The 13,618-nt window shown below is 45.6% G+C and overlaps 1 protein-coding gene and 1 non-coding gene across 2 annotated transcripts; one reads left to right on the top strand and one right to left on the bottom strand.

Annotated features, from left to right (window-relative positions):
• Window positions 1-200: 200 nt before the first annotated feature.
• Window positions 201-4,707, bottom strand: nek3 (NIMA related kinase 3). The gene is made up of 14 exons (XM_076145907.1): window positions 4,607-4,707; window positions 4,400-4,534; window positions 4,136-4,229; window positions 3,914-4,011; window positions 3,728-3,811; window positions 3,270-3,337; window positions 3,077-3,163; window positions 2,715-2,769; window positions 2,273-2,473; window positions 1,618-1,732; window positions 1,405-1,533; window positions 1,204-1,326; window positions 997-1,114; window positions 201-874 (listed from the first exon to the last, which is right to left on the bottom strand). The coding sequence occupies exons 2-14, from the start codon at window positions 4,523-4,525 to the stop codon at window positions 805-807; spliced, it is 1,368 nt and encodes a 455-aa protein (XP_076002022.1). The 5' UTR covers window positions 4,526-4,534; window positions 4,607-4,707; the 3' UTR covers window positions 201-804.
• A 962-nt stretch (window positions 4,708-5,669) lies between these two features.
• On the top strand, window positions 5,670-5,742 carry trnak-uuu (transfer RNA lysine (anticodon UUU)). The gene has a single exon. It is a non-coding gene; the product is annotated as a tRNA-Lys (tRNA).
• The last annotated feature ends 7,876 nt before the right edge of the window (window positions 5,743-13,618 follow it).

Raw genomic sequence — 13,618 nt, 5'->3', positions numbered from 1 at the left:
GAGTAAAGTTCACACCTGAGCCTTTGCTGAGCTGCAGAGGAGCCTGAAATCCTCCAACTGACCTGAAAACATCAGCGGAATATGAGATACAAACATTTCTTTTGAAAGTCCAAACTGCATATTTTCAATGTGCACCTTTATCGTTCATCATTGCATTCACATGGACCAGTTACACATTGAAGTAACAACAACTGAAGACCGACTGTGTTCATGCCGAGAACAACATTTCCCTTTGTAATACACTGCAGTAGAAGTATCAAAAATACCCCAACAAGCTCAATCAGGTACCTCAACCTTGTACTAAAGGGCAGAAGTTGAGGTCATGTTCTATTTCTCTCCATCTAAAAGGCTTGATCGTGAGTCAAACAGTCTTCAAGCTTGAGAACAAGAACAAGCCGACATCTACATTTGATACCGCAGGGGATATGAATATCAAAGACGTGAGCGGTTTCACACCAGCAACCTCACAGACACCATGCGGCTCTCGGTGCTCCGCTTCCTGTTTGGCCCTGCCGAGACAAACAGGGCCTGAACCCAACGCAGCTGAGAGAGGCTCTAATCACACCAGCAACAGCGCCGGGAAACAAATCACTCATCAACATAAAGCAATGATAGTTTAATAATGAGGAACAATATTAGATACAGTGCAAATATCAAATCATCTGTCACACACAACATCTGTCTGCTTGGGTCTCACTCCTCATCTCAAGACTTCTCTCTCTCTTCTCTCTTCTATGTTCTCGTGGTGAACACACACACTCAAAGGATCAGTGTATACGATCACACAGGCTCTGGAGGAATGAGTCACCGCTGCTCTGGACACATTTTCTCTAGTTCATCCATCCAGTCAGGAGGAGATTCTTCCTCAAAGTCCCTGCGAGGAAGAGCATTTCATCATTACAGTGTTGACATAGAGTGAATGCAAAGTGAGTTAGCGTACAGAAGTCCGCAGCACCGTCGCTCATCTTGATGCAGACACACTCCTCCTTTACTTACGTGTCCTCGTCGTCAGAGCGCGGACGCAGCCTGTCCTCGTCTGTGTCCACTTCCTGCTCGGGGCCGTCGATGCGGTCGCTGTGCGGCTGGGAGAGGGGGCCCAGCAGGGGGTCCTCACCTGGAGCAGACAGACGGAGATGTTACCGGCTTGAATTGGGAGTAATTCTGATGATTGTGTGTTGGCTGTATGTTGACGTCTCCACACACCTCCTCTGCTTATCACATAGGTGCTGAAGGCTCTGCTGAGAGGAAGCTTCTCCAGCATGCTCAGGAGCCTCACGGGTGGATTCCTCTCCCAGCGTCTCCTTTGCCGGCTCTCCTCTTCCTCCTCTGACAACCAGTGTAAACATGAGTGAACCAGAATACCAGACAAAGCTGTGTTGGCGTTCTGAATCTGTATCTACACACCTGCGTGAGCGTGGATGCCAGAGGCCGAGCTGTGGGACGAGAGGAGGCTGGCGTTGGCCAACATCTGCAGCACAGAGTCTGACGGCTCAGCCCACTGCTTTCGGGTGGCAGACTCAGGAAACTCCACTGCTGCGTTTAAGAGTGATTTCATCAAAGTTTGTCAAAGTTATAATGGAGAAAAACAAATAGGAAGAAGGATTCAATGGTCGCTACCTTCAAATGATGATGTTTTGAGCAAACTCTTCTGTCGTAGGAAATCGGCCACCTTCTCCCCCTCCTCTCTCCTCCACCGGGCTGTGCGACCCCCCCTCCCCCTCCCCCTCCCTCTCTCCCTCTCTCTCTCCTCCTCCGCCTGTGAGAGATTCAAAGCAACACAGTAAATCAATCCCATAACGTGAGTTGCACCGCCATCTGAACCAACAGCAGCCGGTCAAGGGTCAGAGCCCACACGGGGTCAACCACAGCTGGGGATGTTGCGTAAGATCTTCCATCCAGAGCAAAGTTTAAATTCTCAGCGTGTCACGGGGGTATGTCATTCTGATGGGTGGGTGGCCACAGAGCGGGGTCGGTGTCAGGGGTACTTGAGGTCGCCGCCTCACTCAGATGCATACAGGAAACACTGTCTTACATGTAAACTGTTTGAAGGCGAGCCAGATATAGACACACACACACACACACACACACAGCATTCAATGTGTGGTGGCTTTTATACCAGAGAACAAATTGGAGCTATTTTGAAGAAGATGTGGCAGTAATGGGTGTCAACAACAGTAAATGGAGCTTTAAAGTGATCAAGAACAATCGATCCTCCCAAGTTTGACCCATTAGCTTCTTCTTTAAGTCTTCAGGTGCTTGTTGTGTTGTTTACCTGGGAAGGTAAATGTGGACGCAGCAGTTTGGAGACGCGGTGAGAGGTGAGGATGGTGTGCAGGGACGGCCTGTCCTTGGGGTTGGTCTTAAACATCTGCTTGACCACGTAGTGAAGCTCGTAGGGCAGATGCTGGGGCAGCGGAGGGTAAGAACCTCGACACACCTTCAGAATCAGACTCTTCCAGCTGGACGCCTGAAACTGGAGACAAGGGTGAGGCGTGAGCAGCGAGGATCTCTGGGAGCGCCGTAGCATCGCAGCCACGGGAAAACACACAGCAGATAATTGGGCTCAGCTGAAGATACTGAGCCGCCCGTCATCCCATAACAAGGCTGAGCTGTAGCTGAGCGTGTGACAGTGGAAGCGTTCTATATACAACCGCTCCTTCACAATATTTGCAGAGAGGCCCCAAAGGTGGAGAGAACGGCGGGAGGGGAAGTACCGGGTGGTGAAGGGTGCAGAGCTCGTAGAGGACACAGCCCAGAGACCACACATCACTGCGGAACACACAAACACACACACACACACACACACACACACACACACACACACACACACACACACACACACACACACACGCTTACTCACTGAATTATTGTTAGAATTATGATTTGTTGAGATTGTAAATTGTAAACAGACTCAGATAGATGAATACTTAAGAGTTAATACGAATACAGATAACCTGATTAATAATCTCAATCATCAGTAGGTTAATTGATTATCATAATTGATTGATTTGCAATGATAACAGGTGACAAAATCAGTGTCAATTAATCAATAAGCCCACTCTGCTCACAGTCCTACCTCTTATTGTTGTACGGCTTGTTGTCCCAGATCTCCGGAGCGACATAATACGGCGTACCGACGTACGTGCGAGCAAAAGCCTTTGAGCTGCAAATGTAGGAAACAATTAGAAAAATGGAAACGCAGCAATTCAAGCAGAATGTAATATGCAGGATAGGCAGAGAGTGAAATTGCAGCTTTTCTCTGTGTGTACCTGTTCAGAATACACGCCGAGCCAAAGTCCCCCAGCTTGATTGTCCCATTATCTGTCAGGAAAATGTTCTAGGCGAGGGAAATGAGAAAGAAATGACGGCTTAATACGAGACGAGCAGCCGAGCGCGGCACTGTGATGATATAAGTGTGAGATGATGTCATGATGGCGTCTCCATCAGCAGATTCATCTTTGCTCATTTCACTCCGCCACGCTCCGGCTGATGAGATTAGATCAACATGCATCCAACCAATAACCTGAATTGACTTTGTTCTTTCTGGAAACAAACACAGGAAATCGACTCTTTGGGTGTTTTCTGTGTGTAACCAATGGCAACTGTACCTGAATAAGGATGCGGCCTGTGACATGTATGGACCTTTTCAAGTACAATCTAATGTAACCTGATCATATTGGTTTGTAGATGAAGATCAGACTCTCCATTAAACTCTATTAGAAGCTACCTTGGACTTCAGGTCTCGGTGCAGAACCTTCTTCTCGTGGATGTGTGTAGTCCCAGCACACATCTGAGCAAACCACCTCAAGATCTGCAACAATAAGACAACAAAGGTCCAGCAGGCTGATAAGGAACCAAACTACTCAATCTGAATGTATGTTTATGTGATGTATGTGTATTTGGTAAGGCATACATCTTCAACAGAGAACTGCGTGGCTTTCTGGGTCTGGATCCTCTGCAGCAGATCTCCTCCACCGCAGAACTCCATAACAATACACAGGAGGTCACCGTCTGAATAAACACAATCACATTATTGTATTTTGCAATCCAAACTGTTATAATTGCATGTCACCAGAGTTCAAGATGTCAATGAAGAAATGTGTGTGTGTGCGTGTGTGTGTGAGTGTGTGTCTACCTTCAAATGCCTCCCTGAAGGCAACAATATTAGAATGTTTCATTGTGGACAGCAGGACGGCTTCCCTCCTGCTATTCTCCACTTTGGTCCGATTCTATAAAAATGCAAATCAAGCGAATGATTGAATGAATGTGGCAAAACAATCTGTTATCAGCTTATCAGCGCATCATCTCCATGTAAATAACATTTCTATTGCGTGTGAATTGGTTTCTTTTCCCCCAGAATAGCCGCGGTGTCCGGGTCATTGTTTACCTGCACTCTCACCTTTGGCAGCTGGATTTCCTTCAGCACATATTTCTCCTGGCTGATCGCACATTGAACCAGCAAAGCTCGACCGAAAGATCCCTCACCGATCACTGTGTGGAGCTTGTATCTCTCCATGGAGCTCATTTATTAACACTTGAAAAAGACCAAAACACATTCAAATAACAGAAAGCTATAATATAGTATTTGTTGTTTTCTTATAATTACTTTTGTTTTTCTTCCACATAAAGACGGTTGCTGTGTGTAATAAACGACAAAACGCCGATAAATCCTCGTGTTGTTTTTGTTTTTGGAGCTACTTCCGTATTTCTGTGTGACGCGATGATGATGTTGCTGTGCTGCGCCGCCTCGCCTCTAGATGGCGCCAGATCACAACCCCTCAACTTTACATTTAGCTACATAAACGCGTTCAGTGTACATGGAGACACAAGTAGTCTATAAATGAGAATTATTCCTGGTTTCTACTATTAAATAGCAACTTCAATAACATGGGGCACTGCATTTATAGGTGAGGTAAGGAAACAAAACATTAAAAACGCCTCATAAGAATTTAAATAATAATAATAATATTAATAATCATTTTAAAAATGGTCTTACATCTTACTTGCAATTGAAAGGTTGCACATCCTGCCATACAATGTGAAACAATAGGAAACACAGGCATAAATCAGTATAATAAAGATCTATTTATATTCAGACTCCAATTAGACAGAGTTTTGCATTGTGACCTCTCCAGCGAATCCCAGGACATTAGAGTGTCTGCGACCTGAGCCACTTTATTATTCTGAGCACATATCTCATAAATGCTCTTTTATGGCTCCCATCAGAGCAGGAGGAGTGACCGGCCTCGGCTCCCTCTATATGATTTACTGTAACTGCGACTGAGAATAATCTATGTTAAACTCACACACACCTGAGCGGTCCACCTTCCCTCCCCCTCCCCTCGACCCCGGCTTTTCCTTGTGACCCTGTCCGCTGCGGGGGGAGGGGGAATTGAAAGTATCCCAGAGCGGTGGCAGGGGTCAGTGTTTCTCATGCAGCGTCTTTGGCCCTGAAGTCGGCTGAGAGAGCGAGAGAGAGCCGCTCCCTTGCCGTGACAGCTCCACCCATCATGGACAACAAGCTGGCCGGGGGGGAGAAAGTGTGGCTGGTGATCGGGGGTCACGGCTCTGTGGCAGAGGTCACATTTGGAGCATGATGGAGAGGCACTTGAAGAGACCGAGCTGAGCACTGCATTGATATTGGAATGCAGCCTCCCTGTGCTTCCAGAGCCCGGATAGCTCAGTCGGTAGAGCATCAGACTTTTAATCTGAGGGTCCAGGGTTCAAGTCCCTGTTCGGGCGATATTCGTTTTAAGCAATCAGTGAAATGTATCCTGGAAAATCCTAAAAATGTGAGTACTGTGCATATACGAGTACACTCCTTCCATATTAAACTTAACAGCAAATTCCTTCAATATACCGTCTTAGCTCCAAGTCCCTCTTCTGGTGGAGAGACGAAATGAACCACTGTAAGCAGCACTGAACGTTCATACACACACCAGTAATCTACATGTAAGGGCACTTTCCCTCAATATTCTTATACACATATAGAGATCTAAAACATCGCTGTGTTTGGTTGGACTCTGTTTACATTCTTGGGAAGTCAAAGCATTCAGGTTAAGTCAATTAAGAGAGGCAAACAAGTCAAGTCAGGCAGGTCCAAGTCAAGCCAGGAGCCCTGATAGGCGGTGACACTGCAGAGTGCTGAATGCAAAACATCTCTGAAATATTGGCAGAACAAATCAGGTTTAAATCTGGAGGAACGCTGTGAACTTCCTCCTGATCAGCAGCAGTGAGTTATGGAATCTAAAGGTCATGTTGTTTTACCAGCCTGAGCTATCAATGTTTAAACAGCGTGTGGAATAAAACCACCGAGGAGTGAAACTGTGCGTCGACTTAAGGCAGAATGTGTTTGCCTCTGTTACTTTGGTCTACTTTCATAAATGAATACGGAAATCCAAAACGATCCGATGGTTCGCTTCTGTCTCCTTTCCAATATTACCTTACAGGCTCAAAAGCCAATTAGAATGTGTGTATGTGTGTGTGTGGGGCGTGCGTCTTTGTAAATCACCAAAGGAGACGCGACCGTTCATCTGAATTCCCTCCCCATCTTGTGCACCATAAACCCAACGCTTTGCACACAAGTGATTCCACAGTGGGCCCCAACGTCCAATATTTGCCTCATTACGTCTTTTATTTTCCTCTGTGGAAATGTTCGGGTTGCGCCATTTAGCAAGAATCTCTCCACAAGAGGAAAGTATAGGGAATAATGAGGTAAATATTGGGCGTCGAGCAACAGTTTGTCTCCACGGCTCCCCTGATTCTGCTGTGCAAGCATATTTAGAGAAATATGATGGGTTTTTTTGAGGTGTAATGTCGGTAATTTGGAATGAAGCTGAAATGGAGCTGTAGGGACGATAGAGAGGAAGTAATTGCTGCGTGACCCTTTACAGTTCGTTTGACAGTCATTATCTACCTCAGTGCTGATCAGCTCTGCTTTATTCATTTACTTTGCACAAATGAATCCAGAACATGGCTTTGCAGAGGATTGTTTTATATCTGCACAAAGCTTTGAGAAGTTTAAGTTTCTGAAGTGTGAGGAATATGGATTTATTTCCTTTGGGCTTCTGTTTGATCACCCACAGGCACACACAGGATGTTTTACTGATTACATTTTAAGGTACGAAAGGTCCATAGATCAACCAAAATCCAATATCCAATATCCAACCAAACCAATATCCATGGTTACCTGCATTTCCAGGTCTCATTTACACCCAAATGTGAAGTAGATATGTTTATATTATTGATTATTGGATCCATCTGTGAGATAAAATCCACATACAAGATGAAAACATCACAACATGCAATTAGAATGTCAGATAATTAAAATGTACATTTAATTCTGTCATTTAAATATCATTCTGTTCTATCATAACATTTGTATTTTAATGTAGCTGCGTACTTTTAAGTTTCCTATTGTGTTCCTTACACTGATATGAATACTAGTTTGATTTCCGCCCTGTGTGAGAACATATTCCAACTCATATTTTGAGGAGAGGAATGAGCCAAAGATCACGCTGCAGAAATACATTTAGCTTCAGGCGTCTGAGCTGCTGGAAGTGTCTGAATGCAAAATCCAAACATATGGCATCCGTCTGATACACTGATGCCTCTCTGCCTACCTAGAGGACAGATGACTGACGGGAACCAGCTGCTCTAGTGAGGTTCTCAACCTGTGGGTCCAGAACCCCTGCGAGGTCACATGATTCATAGATGAGGCGTTGGGAAAACTGATTTATTCCAAATCACTGGGAAACCGGCACAGGATCCATTTTTTTATTCCCCATGTTGGCTCCACAGGCTTGTTTATCGTGTGCAGGCACGTTAAAATGTCTTTTTACAAGACTAAATATGTTGTTCTGTCATGATATGTTATGAGAGGTAAATCAAAGCCAAATTCAATGAAAAATAAATGTGAAAAAAATGCCCATTCGACTCCATAGGGTTTATTATTATTAAATTAGAATAGAGCCGTACGTCATGAGGCTCACATGGACGCTCGACAGCTCTGTAATTGCTGGAGCCACCAGAGTTCTTTTTTACAACCTAAAAACAAAAAACACCTCTGGCCTGCGTTCCCTTTCCCCCCATCACGTCAGGATGTCCTCACACACACACACACACACACACACAAACACACACGTCGCCCCTGCGCTGTAAAATAAAGAATTTTAAAGCTTTACCATTTCGGAGGAGGGTGTGAGGTTATCTGTTGATGTAAAACATTCTGATGCTTTGCCAATTCAATCTGTAAGAGCAGCTTATATTACATTAAGAGCAATGAAACGCTGCGTGGAGGAGGAGGAGGAGGAGTGGAGATCTATCACGTCTAAGCAGCTCAACGCTCCACTGCCTTGGTGACAAATTAAAAGCCTCAGGAAATTATAATACTTAATTTGTAGTTAAATATAAAAAAAAGTGAAATGTAGGTCTGTGACATATCGTAGCTATAACAACGGCTCCTCGTCTGGATGTATGTGTGTGTGTGTGTGGCAGCGTTAAGCACATCCTCTATTGTATGGGCTGATAGGAATGTGTGGAGTTATAATTTGAGTTTAAGAATGTCATTCATATAATTGGCCGATAATCTACACAGGCTCTTTAAAACTAAACTGCTTTATTATTATGATTATTATTATGATTGCATTGTTTTCCCATTTTGATCCGTGCGATTTGCTGTTGTGTTCCTTTTGTGTTCCTCTTGTGTTCCTCTTGTGTTCCCTTAATGAGCACAGCTACGAGACGTCTCTGTCAGCTGTGACCGAAAGGCAATAAATCATTTAATCTTGAACGCCGAGACGTCTAAAGCGGTTTGCAAAGGAGACAAACCTGTAATCTATCAGCGGAGGGACTTTACGGATGGCCAGGGTCACTTTGTGAGGCCGTCTGAGGTTTATCTCTACTTTATTGTCCATCTGAGCCTTAAATAACAAAAGCTTTATCGCTGTCCGTAAAGCGATCCCCTGATAATGGCGGCGGATAGCGTCACCTTGTCCTTCTCCGCTCAGTCTCTGTTTATCCGTCTCAGGTTGAGGTCGGAGCAGGTTGTGCTTTCTTCTGTGGACAAAGACGACAACTGAACAACAAAGAAGAGGAGGTATCACATGATCATCCCTGATTCCATCTGAATACATGAGGACGACCTCACCGACATCCTCACTGGACAGGCTGACAGGAGATTGGTTGAACATCTCTGTACTATTATTACACTCATTTCCTACCAGGTCCGTGAACTCGTTTCCCGCCGCTGCCGCCGCAATGAGAAACCAAACCCGTCATCAATCCCCTGACTGGCTGCATTTGGAAAGAACTGAACCTGAACTTTTTCAATTTTTGTTCAAACTCCAAACTCCCTACGAGGTAACAGCATGAAATGAGGTGAAATCAACCTGGGAGGCCTCTTCTGTCCCATCAGACGTGACGGCGGGGCTCAGGCTCTGCACTGACCTCTGACAGGATCAGACGCAGTGGGAAGAGAATCACTCAAAATGCCTCCATATCTCTGAAAACGCTCTATTTTACTGAGGATTATACGGATCAAGGCGGGGGGCTGGACTGCTATTGGCTGGAAAATGGATAAACGCTGGATTCACGGCGTCAAAGACATTCTGGAACAAAGGAGGACATTTTGGAGACAGGTAGAAGAAGACCTGTTTCTACATAGGCAAATTGGTTTGAAGCCGTTTAAACAGCAGGGGGGTGGAGGAGTGAGGGGAGGAGGAGGAGGGGGAGGAGGGGGGAGGCAGTCTTGTTCTCCTAAGCTTTTGGTGGAAGATAAAAGAATCTGCTTGTTCTCCTAGGAAGCGTCTGTTCTGTAACTCAGGGGAGGGTTGATAGCAGAGTTGATTACATGGAGCGGCGCCCCAGAGTTTCTCTCTCAGATATGAACCCACAGAATGCTGCTCTGGCATCTTTCCCACACATATATCTCACATTACAGCGCCTAACGCCTCTTCCATAGGCTCCTAACGTATCTGCTCTCTGTTTGGCTCTGTGTTCCTACAGTCAATGCTGAGGCGATGAGGTGGAGTTTGACTCTTAGGCGTCGCCGTGGCGGGGGGACGGGGGGGACGCGATACAGCCCGGCCGTTTATGAAACATCAGTGAAGCTCGTTCTCTAGAGGCCGGAGCACGCAGGTGTCGCTTCACTTCTGTGGGAAATGTTTGAGGTTGTTTGTTTGGTGTTTGTTTCTGCTTTTCATCACACAATAAAGGAACTTCTGTACTTTCCTATAGAGGACAGATCCAAGTAAACCTCACTGAGCCGCCCTCCCTCCTTCCCTTCTTTCATCCCATTCCTTATTCCACTCTTGTTTTCCAAGGACAAAAACCGGGAACCAATTGGAGGAATGGAGCGGTCATAAATGTGGAGGATCTGGGAATTAATTTATCTCCCTAAATATGAATAATGCATGAGCGACTCCTCCCAGTGATGAACAGGCCCAGACACGCACACACGCACACACACACACACACACACACACACACACACACACACACACACACACACACCGTAACTTAATCCAACCCTGTTTCCCAACAATTACATTCACATGCTACTCATTTGCAAATGTTGTGTTTGGTGCAGAATGATTGACAGGAGAGAAGCACAGTTCAGGTATCTGGCAGTGGACGGATACAGAATGTGTGTGTGTGTGTGTGTGAGTACAAATGATTCAATATTAATGCTCTCTCTGTGTGTAAAGACTCCTAAACACAACACACTCATGCAAAACACTCTCTCGTTGTCTCTTTCTTTTTGCAGCAAAGATGATAAACCAGATCAGCTGTCGTCAGTAGCGGAAGAGACATGATTGACAGCTCAGGTAGACGCCCTCTTGTTTCAGCGCTGGCCCTGTTTTTGTTGGATGTCAAAGGCACATTCATGGCTTTGTTAACATGATGAAGCTTCTGCCCCGTCTGCTGGCTCACAAACGCCTTCCCTACGCCGGGATTATCTCCTCTCAGCTCAAACTGCCAATTTAGAAATCCCCTCTAACTGCAGCTTGCAGTGCTGAAGGTGAACCAGTGAAGCCTGAGATCAAATCCGTCTCTCCCTGTCAGCCGGATTCCAACTGCAAATGTCTGATTGTCTCCGTCGACGCCGTTTGTCTGCGAACATCAAGACTAATTCCCCACAAGACGTGAACGTGTTGATTGTCAGAGTGACACATGCAGCTAATTGGTGTTGCCTTTAAGTGCAGCGGGGAGCCCAATTAGTGTATTAACGAACAGCAGGAGAGCAGAAACCAGGGAGAGTCTGACCTGAAGACATGAGGAGAGAGACCGGATGGAGTTGAACGTGTGTCTGCTTGGTGGATACGCTAGTTACTGAGATGTTGCTGTGAAACTGTTGCTAAATAAATGACACAAACTAAATCTCCATCCCCGTGAGGTTCCAGGTGCTCGGTGTGTAACATCTGTGTGAACACGTGCTCCCTTTCTCCTCTGTGTATTAGAAAATCTGCTTTTTTCTCAAAGGAAAATCAATAGAACTAAAAATAATGAGCCGTATTGTGCCGCGGACAAAATACAACAAATGATCAGAGCTTAACCACATGTTTGTTTGTATGTGTGTATATGTGTGTGTGTATGAAGGAAATCAACAGCCTGTAACCAACAGAAAGACCTCAGATCGTATTGATTGTACTATTCAGCCTGTAGACGGAGGCAGAAGCACAGATGTAAAGAGAGCAACTCTCCTTTTTGACCCCAATGTGTCAGTGTCAGCGGTGGAGGCGTCTGGTTGACACTCTGTAACAATCAGTGAGCTATCAGTCATCAGAGCAGATCAGAGGAAGCCAGCAGCATGCAGAGGAGGTGTGTGAACATATTAAACACACCGCACTGGGAGAAGGATTCCTCCAGTGAGTGAGGGGGTGTGGGGGGGTGTGTGTGTGTGATCTGGGGGGATGTGTAGCTTTGTGAGAATGCATAGGCATGCTAATGAGGGCCAAACACATTCGCCACAGCTGCATTGTAAATGAGTCGACTTTGTACACTCGGGGTTGAATGAATCTGCAAAGTGTTTGTTTGTTAATCAAAAGAGGAGAAACAGAGGAACAAATTACTCAAACACGGCGACTCCAAAGCTGCGGCGTCTGATGACACACTTGCAGCTGTGGTGTGTGTTAGTCCTTCCTGCTGGACTGAGATAAACAACAACCAAGGTCGTATTACACCACCGTCTCTGTCCTGGAAGACTGTTTGAGAAAAAACATTTTGGGGATTATTCATTTGCACAACAAAGTTCAGTTTAGGAGGAATGTTGAGGCTCCTGATCTGAATATGGAACGTTCCTGTGACTCCTGTGGATCTGAATCCTCCTGGCAGGTCTCAGGTGTTGGTCTGAAGGGCATGAATGGATGTTGTGATGTGCACAAGTGCAGCTGACGGCTTCAGCAACGCCGGGAAAAACTGCAATCACCATTAAAGCGCTTTGTTTTGAGGAGATGAGGTGAGAGTGTGTTGTTAAGAGTTTTCTTTCCTAAAGTGGGCCAAAGTTATTGGATATCTAATATGATCAGTGATGAAAACAAACCCTGACAGTCCCGAGCGCGAGCCTGTATCTCTTTATCAACTCCTTGTCGTCCTATAATGCCGACATAATGCAACACTGAGTTTGCAAGCGGAAATTCAGCCCAAGGTTTTTACGATGCAGGCATGAAATTGGAGGCTGTTAGGCTAAGTCCCCCCGCACTCGCTGGAGAACGTCAATAAAATTCGAACTTGGAGCGTTGGAGGAAACCAAAGTCTCCCTCATGGGACCCTGAGGGAGAATGAAAGCGAGAGGCCGTCCTGAAAACAACCAGAAAAGGTCAGCGGGAAATGAAACGCCTCTCCAGTGCTCCACATCTGCTGCTTTACCCGAGAAAAACAACTGCAGAAAACCGTCAGAATACGAAGGGGAGTCAGGCAAAAGTCAGTTTTTTGTAAAGCCCAATATTACATTCAAATGTCTCAAAGGGCAACACAGCAACATCAGGAACATTCTTGACCCAGCCCATGGCTCTCAAGGAAGAAGAGGAAAAACTCCAGAGCAAACCAAAATGGATGAAGAAACCTTGGGAGAGGCACTTCCATGAGAGATTCCCTCTCCATGAATGGCTGGGTGTGCAATATGGATTATACAGAGGTACAAAAGGCATGCAGGGCAAAACACACAAAAGTCATGCATTGGGAAATAGAATGCAAGACAGGGACGAGGGAGAAAAAGTGTGTTTGTGCTCAGTGCCGCCCCCTAGTGGCCAGAACTCACAAATATTAGAACTGCTAATTGCCCCATTCATCATAAGGACTGATACGATACACCTTCCTGCCACCAGGGACAGCAGTGAGCAACACACAAGTCCACAAGAAAGGAATCTTGCACTATTTTAGGGATTTTACATGAATTGTGTTGCACGTTAATGTTAATTGTTACAATTCCCTCAACTACACACAACTTTCAACATTCTTTGAGCAACAATCCCACGAGCTCTGCCATGAAGCCGATCGGAGTGCGGCGGCTCCTCCATTCTTCCAGGGTTTGTCCAGACGAGCACTTTGATGTTGAGCCACCTGATCAAAAGGTCAATAATCTGCCTGGGGGTCACAGGATTTACCTCATCAATAAAGG

Source organism: Genypterus blacodes, unplaced genomic scaffold (assembly GCF_046128005.1).
Source record: "Genypterus blacodes isolate CSIRO-AG114 ecotype Tasmania unplaced genomic scaffold, CSIRO-AGI_Gbla_v1 ptg000032l_1, whole genome shotgun sequence".
In the NCBI taxonomy this organism is placed as follows: Eukaryota; Metazoa; Chordata; class Actinopteri; order Ophidiiformes; family Ophidiidae; genus Genypterus; species Genypterus blacodes.
Note: the sequence above shows the minus strand (reverse complement) of the source record. Positions and strands in the feature narration are given on the sequence as shown.